Here is a 16,895-nt window from a genome sequence, read left to right on the forward strand (position 1 = left end):
AGTCTTAATTCTGACATCCTCATTATATTTGAAGAGGTACACTGTCTACTGCTCATTAAAAATTATACAATTCAGCTATGCCCACCTGACATGTTTCGACGAACTGGCGTCATCAGGGGTAAAGGGCTGACTGTAGCGTGATAGGTACTTAACCCCTTAACGCTCTGCGCCGTAGCTTTACGGCGCAGAGGTATAAGGGATGTATGAAGAGGGCTCACGAGCTGAGTCCTCTTCATACAGAGGTGGGGGTTTTTGCATTTTGCACAAAACCCCCACCGCTAATAACTGCGGTCGGTGCTTGCACCGATCGCGGCTATTAACCCTCTCAACGCCGATGGCAAAGTCGCCGGCAGCGTTTAAAAGACGGCGGCGCGTGGGCGCCGCCATCTTTTTTCCGATTGCCGCGCCCCCGAACGTCATCGGGGGCCGGCGATCGGTTGCCATGGTAGCCTCGGGTCTTCTTTTGACACGAGGCTACATGGCTTATGCAGGTTCGTTACAATGAGCCAGTGGCTCATTGTAATGGATGACCTGTAAAAATGCCATATATTGCAATACTGTAGTATTGCAGTATATGGTAGGAGCGATCTGACCATCTAGGGTTAATGTACCCTAGATGGTCTAAAAAATAGTGAAAAAAAAAAGAAAAAAAAAGTTTAAAAAATAAAAAAAATTAATAAAATATTTAAAGTTCAAATCACCCCCCTTTCCCTAGAACGGATATAAAACATAATAAACAGTAAAAATCACAAACATATTAGGTATTGCCGCGTCCCAAAATGCCCAATCTATCGGTTACGGTTACGGGCAGCGGTGACCTCCGAGGCGGGAAATGGCGCCCAAATGTCCGAAATGCGACTTTTACACCTTTTTACATAACATAAAAAATGAAATAAAAAATGATCAAAATGTTGCACAGACCTCAAAATGGTAGCAATGAAAACGTCGCCTCATTTCGCAAAAAATGACCCCTCACACATCTCCGAGCGCCAAAGTATGAAAAAGTTATTAGCGTCAGAAGATGGCAAAAATTTTTTTTTCTTTTTTGTACACATTCGCTTAATTTTTGAAAATGTATTAAAACACAATAAAACATATATATAAATTTGGAATCACCGCCATTGCACCGAACCAAAGAATAAAGTAGGTGTGTTATTTGGAGCGAAGAGTGAAAGTCGTAAAAACTGAGCCCACAAGAACGTGACGCACATGCGGGTTTTTTTCAATTTTTCCACATTTGGAATTTTTTTTCAGCTTCGCAGTACATGGCATGTTAAAATAAATAACATCACGGGAAAGTAAAATTTGTTACGCACAAAATAAGCCCGCACACAGGTCTGTACACGTAAAAATGAAAAAGTTATGGATTTTTGAAGTTGGAGAGCAAGAAATGAGCCGAAAAACCCTGCGTCCTTAAGGGGTTAAGGAGCTTTTATAAACTTACCAGTTGGAGTCATCACCATGCGTCGCTCAATAGGGGTTTTAACATCCAATCGTAGAGTTTCCCCACATTTGGAATTTTTTCCAGCTTCCCAGTATAAGGCATTGATTAATAAATAACGTCACTAAGAAGTAAAGTTTGTTATGCAGAAAAAAAGCCCTCACACAGCTCTGTACATGGGAAAATGAAAATGTTACAGATTTTAGATGGTAGAGAGCAAAAACATTAACATAAAAATGCTGTGTCCTTACAGTTGCTCCGTGAATTAATATACAGCCCCACAAAGTTTTTACTTAAAGGAAACCTACCACTTCTGATGGTAGGTAGGAGATGTAAACACCGGGCACCAGCTCAGGGTGAGCTGGTGCCGGAGCTTACCTTAGCGAGTGTTTTAAACCGCTATATCGCGGTTTAAACACATTTTGATTTACCTCTCCGAGGTAGCTACGGAGTGCCGGAGGCGTCACGCGCGCATGGCCGCGCGCAGCGCCGAAGCTACCTCGGAGAGATAAATCAAAATGTGTTTAAACCGCGATATAGCGGTTTAAAACACTCGCTAAGGTAAGCTCCGGCACCAGCTCACCCTGAGCTGGTGCCCGGTGTTTACATCTCCTACCTACCATCAGAAGTGGTAGGTTTCCTTTAATTAAGAATATACAGCCCCCTGCCCCATAAATTAATTAAATTTTTGTGGGTGTGGGCACGCTCAAAAAAACGTTTCAGAAGTGAAAAAAATATCATTTTTAATTTTTGATGGAGCGTTAGCTCTTTTAAAATATGACAAACAGTAAATATACAATTACAACAAACAATGTAGACCTATCCACATACGGATATTATATTCACCTTAGTGCGAGTACAGAGACTTGGTTGGTCCTTTTATGTATGTGAAATGTCCTACTGACAGAAAATTAGTTCTTTTAAATGTAACAGACAATTAATATAAAATTATAACAAACAACGTAGCAATATCCACACACGGATGTTGTGTGTATCTTAGTGTTTTAATTGTAAGGTACAAGGACTTGGTTGGTCCTTTTATGTGTATGCAATACCCTTCTTTGTGGAACCATATACTGTGTACACTTATATAGAACCTATACAATATAATGTCCCAAATAAAATTTTTAGGCAGAAGGATGAGGATGCTGGGTTAATCCTTATTTGTTTGGTTCCTCTAATGGATATATGCTAAAAATAAAAAATGAAAAATTGCAAGCATAAAAATGAAAAATAAAAATAATAATAAAAGATAAAAGATAAAAATCTGTATCAAAAAATACAATGAGAAGATAAAATTTAGAGGGTAGATTAGTATCCAGGAGGTTTTATTGTTACACAAGGTGTAGGGCCCTACACCTGTGAGGACTCTTACAGATCGTTTTCAATAATGTTTGAAAATGTGGAAGTTTGAACACTCACAGTTAGTTGATCGCATATGGCTGTCTCTATAGTTCTGTTGCTGCTTTTATTGTGCAGGAATGATCAAACGCCAAATGGTATAGAAATTCTTTGTTGGCCGTTTTCCATGTGTGATGGCGTCTTCCACGTGTGACGGCGTCTGTGTATATCCTCCAGGAACGCTATCAAGAGGTGTAGATTCGCACGTTCCCTACTTCTCCACGTGGTCTCTCCCTTTCACAGCGCAGACCCCGCGATCACCATATGTCACGGATTACACTCATTGGCATGTAGAGTTGTGTCCGCCAATATTCTGGATAGTGGACCCCGGCTTATTGGTGTCCTGCAAGTGAATGTCTTCCTGCAGTTGTATGGAAGATGATGTTGGTAAGTCCAGTTTTATGGGAGTGTTCAGATTCTGTAAGATGCTTCTTCCTCAGTAGCTTTGTAGTTATGAAAAACTTAGCAGCTAACGGCGGTTAACGGCTTAACAGAAATCGATAAGTGCCACCATAACCTTGATATAACCATAAATTAATTAAATGCACCTTAAGTACCAAATTGTGGGCAGTAGAAAAGTACCTCATGCATGTAGGTCCAGGGCTCCATCCTGCGCTCCTCTTCACCTCTTCTAGGGCCGCAATCTTCAGCACAGCGTCTACTGTGCGGCAGCAGCAGGGACTCTGGCGGCGTGTCATCCGTGCCAGCACACTGGCTTTCAATTACATCGGCAACACAAGGATGCCAATGTAATTGAGTTTAATAATCGGGCCCCGGCACTTGCCCAGGTGAGCCGGGTGCTGACGCCGGCCATGATCTCCTTAAACCAACCTGACAGAGAGAGAAATCTCATGGATTTCCAAAGCCTAGGGATCACTGTACTGGCTGCAACCAAGAAGTGTCTGAAGAGGAAGTGGGAGGGTTTCCTGATAGCGTATTGAAGCAGAGAGAGCAAAACAACAGCTGGGTCATGTTCTAGTCTGGCTCCCAACAAATTACAGACAAGGTCAAGGACTCTATGCCAGAAACCTCAAATCGGATGGCATTACTACTAAATAAGAGTTATAGCAACCTTTGCTTTAGTGTAGCACCAGTAACAATCAGAATTTCCTGGGTCTTGCATGACTTTTGGTATATGTGACACATTTAGAAACACTGGATCCAAGAATTTACTGAATATGAGTTGTCCAACTCATACTCCCAACTCTGGACAAAGGATGGCAGTTCTGGGGAACAGGATACAATTACAGTGTCATAGATGGCAGACACTCAACCCCTTGGTATAGCAAAAGAGATGCACAGTTCCTCAAGTGAGGGGAGGACCAATATTTAAAGGGTGTATGGTAAAAGCCTTGGATTTGTCTGCAGTAACCTAAGGGTTAATGTAGACATGTTGTAAGCATGAGTAGTCTGTTTAATATAGTTGGCCTAGCTAGCATAGACACCTTTGTAAAGTCTGTACTGAACCTACTTATTATGGAGTAAGCGTAGGCTCCATATAATGCTGGCCAAGAGTTGGGATGATGTGCTGCATATCCTCTCGTGCTCCAGCGTCTGGGGTATAGAGAGTTGAAATGAGACATTGGTGGACGCTGTGGAGGATCGTGGAGGCAAAATGGACAGGAAACAGCATGGGCAGCATGCATGGATGCCTCTGAGGCTGCCTAATCTTGGGATGGAGCTGGCGGTCGACTGCCAGGCGAGATTTCGCCTGTCCAAGCCCCTGTCTCTCCGCTCCTCCCCACCCAAAATGGGCCTGGGGGCCAGAAGCGTTTACTTTGAAAAAATTATAATTTTCAAAACAGGCCGGGTCGAATATTTCACCTAGGAATAATGGAATAGCATAGTGGTTCTATTTTTAATTGTTTTTACGGAAATGGTTCCATGATTAAGAGCGACAGTATGGGGCATCCATATTGCGCTGCTATGATTGCAACTTCAGGTCTCCAGCATGGCGGCGACAGATGGGCCGAGTAACTGGTGAAACACCTGAAAATTCTGCCTGACACAGCTCGTTTGATAAGGGGACGATGTATGGAGGCAGTGAACTAGTAGTAGATTAAAGGTGCTGCAGTTAAAACTATGTTAGTTGGATCTTGAGATGTAGCTGGCGCTCCGCTGCCAGGCGAGCTTTCGCCAATCCAAGCCCCTGTCTCTAGGCTACTCCCCAAACAGCACTTCTAAGAACCTTTTGTATAAGATCAAGTGTAGTAGCGTTCTTATAAGTTTGGGATATGGCGGGTGAGGGGAATATAAACAGATGCGCAATAAGCGCTGAAATAATATCGGTAAATGATAAAAGTTTGCCAGTATATTTTGTGGATTACACAGCAGGGTGACGACAAAGTTAACAAGTTTGATGTGGAAGCCATGAAAACAACCCAAAATTCTGCCTGACACAGCTCGTTTAATAAGGGGACCATGTATGGAGACAGTGAACTAGTAGTAGATTAAAGGTGCTGCAGTTAAAACTATGTTAGTTGGATCTTGAGATGGAGCTGGCGCTCCGCTGCCAGGCGAGCTTTCGCCAATCCAAGCCCCTGTCTCTAGGCTACTTCCCAAACAGCACTTCTAAGAACCTTTTGTATAAGATCAAGTGTAGTAGCGTTCTTGTAAGTTTGGGATATGGCGGGTGAGGGGAATGTAAACAGATGCGCAAGAAGCGCTGAAATAATATCGGTAAATGATAAAAGTTTGCCAGTATATTTTGTGGATTGCACAGCAGGGTGGCGACAAAGTTAACAAGTTTGATGTGGAAGCCATGAAAACAACCCAAAATTCTGCCTGACACAGCTCGTTTGATAAGGGGACCATGTATGGAGGCAGTGAACTAGTAGTAGATTAAAGGTGCTGCAGTTAAAACTATGTTAGTTGGATCTTGAGATGGAGCTGGCGCTCCGCTGCCAGGCGAGCTTTCGCCAATCCAAGCCCCTGTCTCTAGGCTACTTCCCAAACAGCACTTCTAAGAACCTTTTGTATAAGATCAAGTGTAGTAGCGTTCTTATAAGTTTGGGATATGGCGGGTGAGGGGAATGTAAACAGATGCGCAAGAAGCGCTGAAATAATATCGGTAAATGATAAAAGTTTGCCAGTATATTTTGTGGATTACACAGCAGGGTGGCGACAGAGTTAACAAGTTTGATGTGGAAGCCATGAAAACAACCCAAAATTCTGCCTGACACAGTTCGTTTGATAAGGAGACCATGTATGGAGGCAGCTATATGGACGACTTTTGGAGGCAGCTATGGCGATGACGTGTGGAGGTAGCAATGGAGACAACGTGTGGAGCCAGCTTAAAACACAACATGTGGAGGCTGCTATGGAGACAATTTAATTTGGATAGTGCCTGTATGTGGCAGTCCAAAAAAGTTTTCAAACCAGAGGAGCAGGTAGGTGGTCCTCCAGAAAAATTAAATAAATTGAGTGCCTGTATGTGGCAGTCCAAAAAAGTTTTCAAACCAGAGGAGCAGGTAGGTGGTCCTCCAGAAAAATTAAATAAATTGAGTGCCTGTATGTGGCAGTCCAAAAAAGTTTTCAAACCAGAGGAGCAGGTAGGTGGTCCTCCAGAAAAATTAAATACATAGAGTACTATAGCTAGAGCCAGTTGGCCCTGGCAAAAAATAGCCAGTTTCCTATGCTTTAGTGTACAAAGAGGAGGAGAAGGAGGACAATGAGGAGGAGGAGTGCATACATTATTCAGGTTGAGCTTCTTTCACCTGGTGGAGAATGAAAATCCGGAGAAATCCAGGCTTTATTCATCTTGATAAGCGTCAGCCTGTCAGTCGACAGGCATGTACGCTTATCGGTGATGATGCCACCAGCTGCACTGAAAACCCGCTCGGACAACACGCTAGCGGCAGGGCAGGCAAGAACCTCCAAGGCGTACAGCGCCAGTTCGTGCCACATGTCCAGCTTTGAAACCCAGTAGTTGTAGGGAGCTGTGTGATCATTTAGGATGATGGTATGGTCAGCTACGTACTCCCTCACCATCTTTCTGTAAAGAACAGCCCTACTCTGCTGAGACTGGGGACAGGTGACAGTGTCTTGCTGGGGTGACATAAAACTGGCAAAGGCCTTGTAAAGCGTACCCCTGCCAGTGCTGGAAAAGCTGCCTGCTCGCCTACTCTCCCTCGCTACTTGTCCCGCAGAAATACGCCCTCTGCCGCTAGCGCTGTCAGAAGGGAAATACCGTTTCAGCTTGTGCACCAGGGCCTGCTGGTATTCATGCATTCTCACACTCCTTTCCTCTCCAGGGATGAGAGTGGAAAGATTTTGCTTGTACCGTGGGTCCAGGAGAGTGAATACCCAGTAATCGGTGCTGGAATAAATTCTTTGAACGCGAGGGTCACGGGATAGGCAGCCTAGCATGAAATCTGCCATATGCGCAAGAATTCACTCCCCTCACTGGCCTGACTGCCCATTTCCTCCTCCTCCAACTCCTCCAACTCCTCTTCTTCTGCCCATACACGCTGAACAGTGAAGGACTGAACAATGGTCCCCTCTTCTGTCTCGCCAACATTCTCCTCCTCTTCCTCCTCATCCTCATCCACCTCCTCCGATATGCGCTGAGAAACAGACCTAAGGGTGCTTTGGCTATCAACAAGGGAATCTTCTTCCCCCGTCTCTTGTGACGAGCGCAAAGCTTCCGACTTCATGCTGACCAGAGAGTTTTTCAACAGGCCAAGCAGCGGGATGGTGAGGCTGATGATGGCGGCATCGCCACTGACCATCTGTGTTGACTCCTCAAAGTTACTCAGCACCTGACAGATATCAGACATCCACGTCCACTCCTTATTGTAGACTTGAGGAAGCTGACTGACCTGACTACCAGTTCTGGTGGAAGTTGACATCTTGCAGTCTACAATCGCTCTGTGCTGCTGGTAAACTCTGGATAACATGGTTAATGTTGAATTCCACCTCATGGGCACGTCGCACAACAGTCGGTGAGCGGGCAGTTGGAGGCGGCGCTGCCCTGAGAGTGGCAGCATCTGTGCTGGACTTCCTGAAATGCGCACAGATGCGGCGCACCTTCGTGAGCAAATCAAACAGATTGGGGTATGTCTTGAGGAAACGCTGAACTATGAGATTTAACACATGGGCCAGGCATGGCACATGTGTCAGTCTGCCGAGTTGCAGAGCCGCCACCAGGTTACGGCCGTTGTCACACACAACCATGCCTGGCTTCAGGTTCAGCGGTGCCAGCCACAGATCAGTCTGCGCCGTGATGCCCTGTAATAGCTCTTGGGCGGTGTGCCTTTTATCGCCTAGGCTCAGCAGTTTGAGCACCGCCTGCTGTCGCTTAGCTGCTGCTGTGCCTAGAGCTACCGACTGATGGCGCCATGCCCACGGATGGTAATTCGGAGGAGGAGGTGGAGGAGGGGTGGGAGGAGGAGGAGGCATAGTAGGCCTTTGAGACCTGGACCGAGGTAGGCCCCGCAATCCTCAGCGTCGGCAGTATATGACCAGCCCCAGGGTCAGACTCGGTCCCAGCCTCCACCAAGTTAACCCAATGTGCCGTCAGCGATATATAGTGGCCCTGCCCAGCAGCACTCGTCCACGTGTCCGTGGTCAGGTGGACCTTGTCAGAAACGGCGTTGGTCAGGGCACGGATGATGTTCTCTGACACGTGCTTGTGCAGGGCTGGGACAGCACATCGGGAAAAGTAGTGGCGGCTGGGAACCGAATACCGAGGGGCGGCCGCCGCCATGAGGTTTCGAAAGGCCTCGGTCTCTACCAGCCTATAGGGCAGCATCTCCAGGCTAAGCAACTTGGAGATGTGGACGTTGAGGGCTTGGGTGTGTGGGTGGGTTGCGCTATACTTCCTTTTGCGCTCCAGCATCTGGGGTATGGAGAGCTGAACGCTGGTGGATGCTGTGGAGGATCGTGGAGGCGAAGATGGGGTTTTCGCACGGGAGGTGTTTGGGCCGTGGTCCTGGGCAGGGGGCTGACTAGCAGATGACACAGGGGAAGGAGCAGTGGTGTACCCGGCCGGAGGTGAACGGGCTTGGTGCCATTGAGTGGGGTGTTTAGCATTCATATGCCTGCGCATACTGGTGGTAGTTAAGCTAGTAGTGGTGGAACCCCTGCTGATCCTGGTTTGGCAAAGGTTGCACACCACAGTCCGTCGGTCATCCGGTGTTTCTTTAAAGAACCTCCAGACTTCTGAAAATCTAGCCCTCGCCACGGGAGCTTGACTACGGGCAACATTTGGCGCTGATGCACCAGCTCTGGCCCTGCCTCTCCGTCTGGCCCCACCACTGCCTCTTCCAACCTGTTCTGCTATAGGACTCACCTCCGTCTCAGAAGCACTGTGTTCACTCGGCCTATCAACCCAGCTTGGGTCTGTCACCTCATCATCCTCTGATCCCTCAGTCTGCTCTCCCCTCGGACTTCCTGCCCTGACAACAACTTCACCACTGTCTGACAACCGTGTCTCCTCATCGTCCGACACCTCTTTACACACTTCTTCCACTACGTCAATAATGTCATCATCACCCACAGACTGCGACCGGTGGAAAACCTGGGCATCGGAAAATTGCTCAGCAGCAACCGGACAAGTGGTTTGTGACTGTGGAAAGGGTCCAGAAAACAGTTCCTCAGAGTATGCCGGTTCAAATGCCAAATTTTGCTGGGAGGGGGCAGACTGGGGGGAAGGAGGCTGAGGTGGAGGAGCTGGAGGAGTGCTGATTTCGGTGACATGGGTGGACTGCGTGGAAGACTGACTGGTGGACAAATGGCTAGAAGCATTGTCCGCAATCCACGACATCACCTCTTCGCACTGTTCTGGCCTCAGCAGTGCTCTACCACGAGTCCAAGTAACTTGAGACATGATGAACCTAGGGAGTGTAGCTCTGCGTCGTTCCCCTGCTCCCTCATCAGCAGGTGGTGTCTCACCCCGCCCAGGACCACGGCCTCTGACCCCTGCAGTAGTTGGACGCCCACGTCCACGCCCTCGTCCTCTACCCCTAGCCCTCGGGTTAAACATTTTCCAAATTAAAGTGTAAACTTTAAAAAAAAATTTTTTGTGTGTTTTTTTTTTTTTTTTTTTTAACAAAACGATGCTATCCTATTGCTATGGCTAGTTTCTAACCTACACTGACAGCACACAACTGGATTTTGTGCTGTGCCTGATGACTTTGAGCTATAAAAAGAAATAAAGGTAAAAAAAAATAAATCAGCAGACTCTGCCTAATTCTAATCAAACCCCTAATAAATTGTCCCACTTCGGTGTTTAAGGTGGATATGCGTGTCACTAAGAGCTAAACACAACGGTAGCAAGTCTCCCTGCAAATTCCTCACAATATGGTACTAGCTGCACTACTAATGCCAGCAAGCCCAGCCACAAGCAAACAAAAGAAAGGAAAATATAACGCTATTGTAGGCCTAAGTAAGCCGTTGGGGTTCTCCTATGGCTATTTTCTAGCCTACAGTGAAAGCACACTGCTTTGCAATATGACTTTGAGCTATAAAAAGAAATAGAGGTAAAAAAAAATAAATCAGCAGACTCTGCCTAATTCTAATCAAACCCCTAATAAATTGTCCCACTTCGGTGTTTGACGTGGATATGCGTGTCACTAAGAGCTAAACACAACGGTCGCAAGTCTCCCTGCAAATTACTCACAATATGGTACTAGCTGCACTACTAATGCCAGCAAGCCCAGCCACAAGCAAACAAAAGAAAGGAAAATATAACGCTATTGTAGGCCTAAGTAAACCGTGTGGGTTCTCCTATGGCTATTTTCTAGCCTACAGTGAAAGCACACTGCTTTGCAATATGACTTTGAGCTATAAAAAGAAATAGAGGTAAAAAAAAATAAATCAGCAGACTCTGCCTAATTCTAATCAAACCCCTAATAAATTGTCCCACTTCGGTGTTTAAGGTGGATATGTGTGTCACTAAGAGCTAAACACAACGGTAGCAAGTCTCCCTGCAAATTCCTCACAATATGGTACTAGCTGCACTACTAATGCCAGCAAGCCCAGCCACAAGCAAACAAAAAAAAGTAAAATAAAACGTTATTGTAGCCCTAAGAAGGGCTGTTGGGTTCTTGTAGAATCACTCCTGCCTAACACTATTCTAATAGAACAGCCTAACGCTTTCCCTGACCAGCAGCAGCTCTCTCCCTAGCGGCATCCAGACAGAGAATGATCCGAGCAGCGCGGGCAGGGGCTAGTCTATTCGAGGGTCACCTGATCTGGCCAGCCAACCACTGCTATCGACGTGTAAGGGTACCACGTCATGCTGGGTGGAGTGCAGAGTCTCCTGGCTTGTGATTGGCTCTGTTTCTGGCCACCAAAAAGCAAAACGGCGGGAGATGCCATTTTCTCGAGCTGGCGAAATACTCGTCCGAGCAACGAGCAGTTTCGAGTACGCTAATGCTCGAACGAGCATCAAGCTCGGACGAGTATGTTCGCTCATCTCTAACGGGGATCTATTATTGTATTAGGCAGTACTAAAGCTGAATTTAAGTTGTTTGCTTGATGAGTGTGAATAAAACACTTAATGTAGACTATAAGCTGGGTGTGTCCCTGCTACCGGCACTGCTTCCTAGTGTCTGCCAGAGCAATTCCCCACAGGGGTTATAGAATTGTCGAAGTTGTTGCTGTTCCCAAGGACATTTCTGCGTGCATATATAAATGTCGCAAAACACTGCATCAATAGAATAGTGAATAGTAGAGGGGGAGGTGACGTCTCTAAAAGTCAAGCAATTCCTCTTTTTATGAAACATTTTGATTGTCTATACTCATGTTAGATGGTTATTCTTTTTCAGATTGGCAAATAAACAGGACCGTGCATCTGCACTTCTGCCTAGTGAGATTATTGAGTTGCTTTCATTAGAAAAACTGGTGAATGAAAACAAGACCCTTTGCAGAATAGTAAGTTGTACCCTATTAAATGCATGTACAGAATAAGTTGTGCCTTAAACAATAGAGTTAGAAGAAATGGACAGGGGAATACATGATTGTTAATCTACAATTTAAGATCTGCACAGGATGAAAAACCTTAATATGCAGTCACTTAAAATACTAGAGATGTTAGTCTTATCTTAAGGACTTTTTTTTTTCCAAAGTGATGGAAACGCTGGCTTGACTCTTTCCTTCAGAAGCTAACTCATGTCTACTCATTTTCATAGCAATGTCTGTAATTAAGGTACAGTACCTTAGTGGCAGATAATTTTAGGTGATATGGGGAATACTTTTAACCCTTAAGCCTTAGGTATCACTGGTGTGAGGGGTAAAAATCTGTTAATAGGTCTTTTAATAATAGCGAAGAACACTGAAAGTAAAAAATGGTTATCTGAAGTTAGCCTTGATTTGTCATATAACCTTATGTATAAAAGTTATTTAGAAAGCTTTAACCCCTTAACGCTCTGCGCCGTTACGGGCTGAGTCCTCTTCATACAGAGGTGGGGGTTTTTGCATTTTGCACAAAACCCCCACCGCTAATAACCGCGATCGGTGCAAGCTATTAACCCTCTAAACGCCGCCCGCAAAGTCGCGGGCGGCGTTTAAAAGACGGCGGCGCGCGGGCGCCGCCATCTTTTTTTTAATCGCCACGCCCCCGAACGTCATCGGGGGGCGGCGATCGGTTACCATGGTAGCCTCGGGTCTTCTCTTGACACGAGGCTACATGGTTTATGCAGGTTCGTTACAATGAGCCAGTGGCTCATTGTAATGTAAGACCTGCAAAAACGCCATATATTGCAATACTGTAGTATTGCAGTATATGGTAGGAGCGATCTGATCATCTAGGGTTATTGTACCCTAGATGGTCTAAAAAATAGTGAAAAAAAAAAGAAAAAAAAAAGTTTAAAAAATAAAAAAAATTAATAAAATATTAAAAGTTCAAATCACCCCCCTTTCCCTAGAACGGATATAAAACATAACAAACAGTAAAAATCACAGACATATTAGGTATCGCCGCGTCCCAAAATGCCCGATCTATCAAAATATAAAAACGGTTACGGCCGGTGGTGACCTCCGAGGCGGGAAATGGCGCCCAAATGTCCGAAATACGACTTTTACACCTTTTTACATAACATAAAAAATGAAATAAAAAATGATCAAAATGTCGCACAGACCTCAAAATGGTAGCAATGAAAACGTTGCCTCATTTCGCAAAAAATGACCCCTCACACATTTCCGTGCGCCAAAGTATGAAAAAGTTATTAGCGTCAGAAGATGGCAAAAAATTTTTTTTCTTTTTTGTACACATTCGTTTAATTTTTGAAAATGTAGTAAAACACAATAAAACCTATATAAATTTGGTATCACCGCGATCGCACCGAACCAAAGAATAAAGTAGGCGTGTTATTTGGAGCGAAGAGTGAAAGTCGTAAAAACTGAGCCCACATGAACGCGGTTTTTTTTCAATTTTTCCACATTTGGAATTTTTTTTCAGCTTCGCAGTACACGGCATGTTAAAATAAATAACATTACGGGAAAGTAAAATTTGTTACGCACAAAATAAGCCCTCACACAGGTCTGTACACGTAAAAATGAAAAAGTTATGGATTTTTGAAGTTGGAGAGCGAGAAATGAGCCGGAAAACCCTCCGTCCTTAAGGGGTTAAATACACAAGCTCATATCTATAGGTATACATAAAAGTACATAAATACATACACACAAAGCTAGATCAGGGAAACATTTAAAAATAAGTGCACATATATACACACATCTACCGCTCATTTGCATACAGTCCTTCATCCTGGTGGTAGATCCCCTTTAATCAGATTTCATCTTTCTAATAAAGTTGGATATACTAAAATATATTTAGAAAACATATTATTCCATGTTATGAATCTAAAAGACGTCTAACAATATTTGTCCATGTCTTAATTATTTAGGAACCATGTTCAGCAGGCGCAGTCTATCATTCTAATCATGACTGGGCGATCGTGAAAGGTCTCCGTTGGGTCTTGCGATCAGTGGCCATCAACTATTTGACACTCAGTGCTCGGATATTGCAAGACAGTACAGAGCTTAAAGAAAATATTAATAACAAAACATCTGTGAGGCCACCAAATCACAGGTAACATAATGAAATAATTTAATATGCCAAACAATCCTGTATAAATAATCATATTGTGACTTCTGGATATTTCTTCTATGTCTTGTAGTCAATTGAAGGAAATCTCTCATCAAAATCAAACGTGATTAACCAGGGAATAAAGCCAGGCACAGGGAGTAATAGTAATTTTCTTATAATTTCCATATTTACCCATTGCTTCCTTTCTTTTAAAATCGGCTTTAAAAATGATGCAAATGACCCATATGGGTTACTTTCTTTGCCCCGCCCCCCCTGTTGGAAGGAAGGAAGCCATGGATAACAAATATAAGAAGTTTATGTTAGTCACCTGTATCTATGGATAAGTGTCTCTGGTTTATCGTGCTTGGTTTTGATTGTAGATTTCCTTTAAATAAATTCAACATTTAACCTGTTAGTGCTCCACACTGCGTTGTGAAGTCCAGCTATTAGCGCTTTACGCTACAGAGCCATTGCCAATTCACCTCTGCAATGCAGCTGAGCATCGGGAATGAAGGTTCTCAGCAGTAATTGTGGGAGCCAAGACCCCAGGGCTGTCCATAATAAATGCCTGTAAGGTCCTGTTACAATAAAAGTGGAAAAAAAAAGGTTTTTAATAAAAAATAAATTAATAAATAATACATTTTATTTAATAAAATAATCAAAAAGTCCCAAATGCCCCATTACACTTAGGCCCCTTTCACACTGGCGTTTTTCATGCGCGTTTTCTGCGTGTGCTTTTGACGCGCAGAACTTGCATTGCACTCTGACCCATTGTAACCAATGGGTCTTTTCAGACTTGCATTTTTTTTTTCCCGCACACACGCACGTTTTTTTTAACGAGCGTTTAAATCTCGATGTGCTCTACTTTTGCAAGTCACGTGCGTGAAAAACGCACCATACAAGTCTATGGAGATGCATCAAAAACGCATTGCAATGTGTTTTTCACGCATCAATTGCCATAGAAAAGATAGACCTCAGTCCTGAGTCCATTTCACCCGCATTTTCTGCGCGTGAAAAACGCATTGAAATTGCATTGAAAATGCGTGTGAAAAACTGAGACACTGAACAAACTCTGACTGAAAACTGATTGCACTCTGATGCAAAATGTGCGTTTTTCACTGACCAAACCCTGATCGCACCCTGATCAAACTCTGAAGTGATCTGCAACACAAGTGTGGAAGGGGCCTTACATATACAATAAAAAAGCGAAATTCACCATACTAACCCCACATATGTAGTATTGCCATACCCATAATAACCCATATAATAAAACAAAATCATTATTATACATTTGCACGCACTGTGAGGCGGAGACTCTTGGAGCAAGGCCTGGTGTCAAGGAGGGCAGCATAGAAGCCACTTCTCTCCAGAAAAAACGGGTTGACAAACAAAAAACCAATTGTGACACAATGCAAACATTGTGTCAGTACCTGTCCAGCAACCGCGTAACCATAACCAGGCTTGGCGCTAGCTGTCAGACTAGGTAAGTGGTGGCGAACTCAGCCGCCATCTTATTTACAGGGTCCTAGGTGAAAAAGACGGAGCTTGGAGCTTGGTAAATATCTGCTGTTTGCGGGAGGAGGACATAGGATTGATTAGTAAAGAGAGAGTTGACATTTCATGCAGTTAGCGAGTGTGATAGGCTTGCCTAAAGAGATGGTTTTTAAGAGCACGTTTGAAGCTTTGGAGGGTGGGTATTAGTCTGAGAGTCTGGGGAAGGGCATTCCAGAGAATTAAAGCAACTCGGGAGAAGTCCTGGAGACGTGCATGAGGTTCGAATTCAGGTAGAGATTAATCTAATGTCACTGGCAGATCGAAGAGCATGGGAAGGGTGATAGACTGAGATGAGAGAAGAGAGATAGGGAGGTGCAGCATTATTCAGAGCTTTGTGGATGAGGGTTATTATTTTAAAGTGAATACGGAAGGAGACAGGCAGCCAGTGCAGCCAAACTGGAGGCATCCGTGTAGCGTTTGGCCTGAAAGACGATCCTGGCAGCTGAATTAAGAATAGATTGAAGAGGAGAGAGTTTAGCGAGTGGAAGACCGATTAGTAGGAAGTTATAGTAGTCTAGTGAATAAGTGCAACAAGTAGCATTTTAGATTTTTCAAATGTCAGAAATGTCCGGATTCTGGAGATGTTTCTGAGATGCATCCGGCAAGAGCGAGTAAGAGATTGAATATATGGTGTAAAGGAGAGGTCAGAGTCCAGCACAACCCCAAGACAGTGGGCCTGCTGCATTGGTGCTATAGTGATCCCACAGACCGAGGTTCTAAAGCAGATAGACTGCCCTGATAACGGCGAACCCACTATCAGGAACCTAACTGACGGTCCCTGAGCGACCCTATAATAGACAGGGGAAACTTACTGCTGAATGGTGGAGCGGACAGGAAACGGAAATACAGGTATATACCAGTGTTCACACTGGCGCAAAGAAACCAACACATGACTGAACAGGTAACCGGAATACAAGAATAGACCAGTGTTCACACTGGTGCACAGAATACAAACACAGGACTGAGACAGGGACAAAACAACAGATATAGACAGCTCTTCAGGCAGACAATCACAGGTCAGATCCAGATACAGGTACAGGCAGGATATACACAGGTCAGGTCAAGATCAAACAGGTTATATACAGGTCAGGTACAGATACAGGCAGACAAACGGGAACAGGAAAAACTGAACTAGAAACACAGTGAAGACAAGACTCAAAATAACCAGCAAGGTATGATGGGAATGGGCAGGTATTAAAGGCCGATCCCAGACACGCCCCGAGTACACTGGCGAGCTGTCCATTAGGCTAGCAACCCTTGCTGGGCAGGACTAAAATGCAAGGAGCAGGGTGTGGCTTAGTTAATTCAAACACAAGCAGTAGGCCACAGTTCACACACAAATAAACGCCACTATTCCGCCAACTACGGATAGTGCGACATAGGCACGGACATTACACATTGATTGTGCAACAATGGACTGCTATCAGTCAGGATTTGGTCCAAAAGTTGTTGAGAGCATGCCAGGGAGAA

At 44.6% G+C, this 16,895-nt stretch overlaps 1 protein-coding gene across 3 annotated transcripts in view; it reads left to right on the top strand.

Annotated features, from left to right (window-relative positions):
- Positions 1–16,895, top strand: part of ARL13A (ARF like GTPase 13A) — a 213,787-nt gene that overhangs the window by 76,921 nt on the left and 119,971 nt on the right. For all 3 annotated transcript variants that reach the window (XM_072123469.1, XM_072123471.1, XM_072123470.1), the window contains 2 exons: positions 11,614–11,719; positions 13,690–13,874. In XM_072123469.1, coding sequence (XP_071979570.1) covers positions 11,614–11,719; positions 13,690–13,874 — 291 coding nt within the window. The remainder of the gene's footprint in view (positions 1–11,613; positions 11,720–13,689; positions 13,875–16,895) is intronic.

This window comes from Engystomops pustulosus, chromosome 9 (genome assembly GCF_040894005.1).
Source record: "Engystomops pustulosus chromosome 9, aEngPut4.maternal, whole genome shotgun sequence".
NCBI lineage: Eukaryota > Metazoa > Chordata > Amphibia > Anura > Leptodactylidae > Engystomops > Engystomops pustulosus.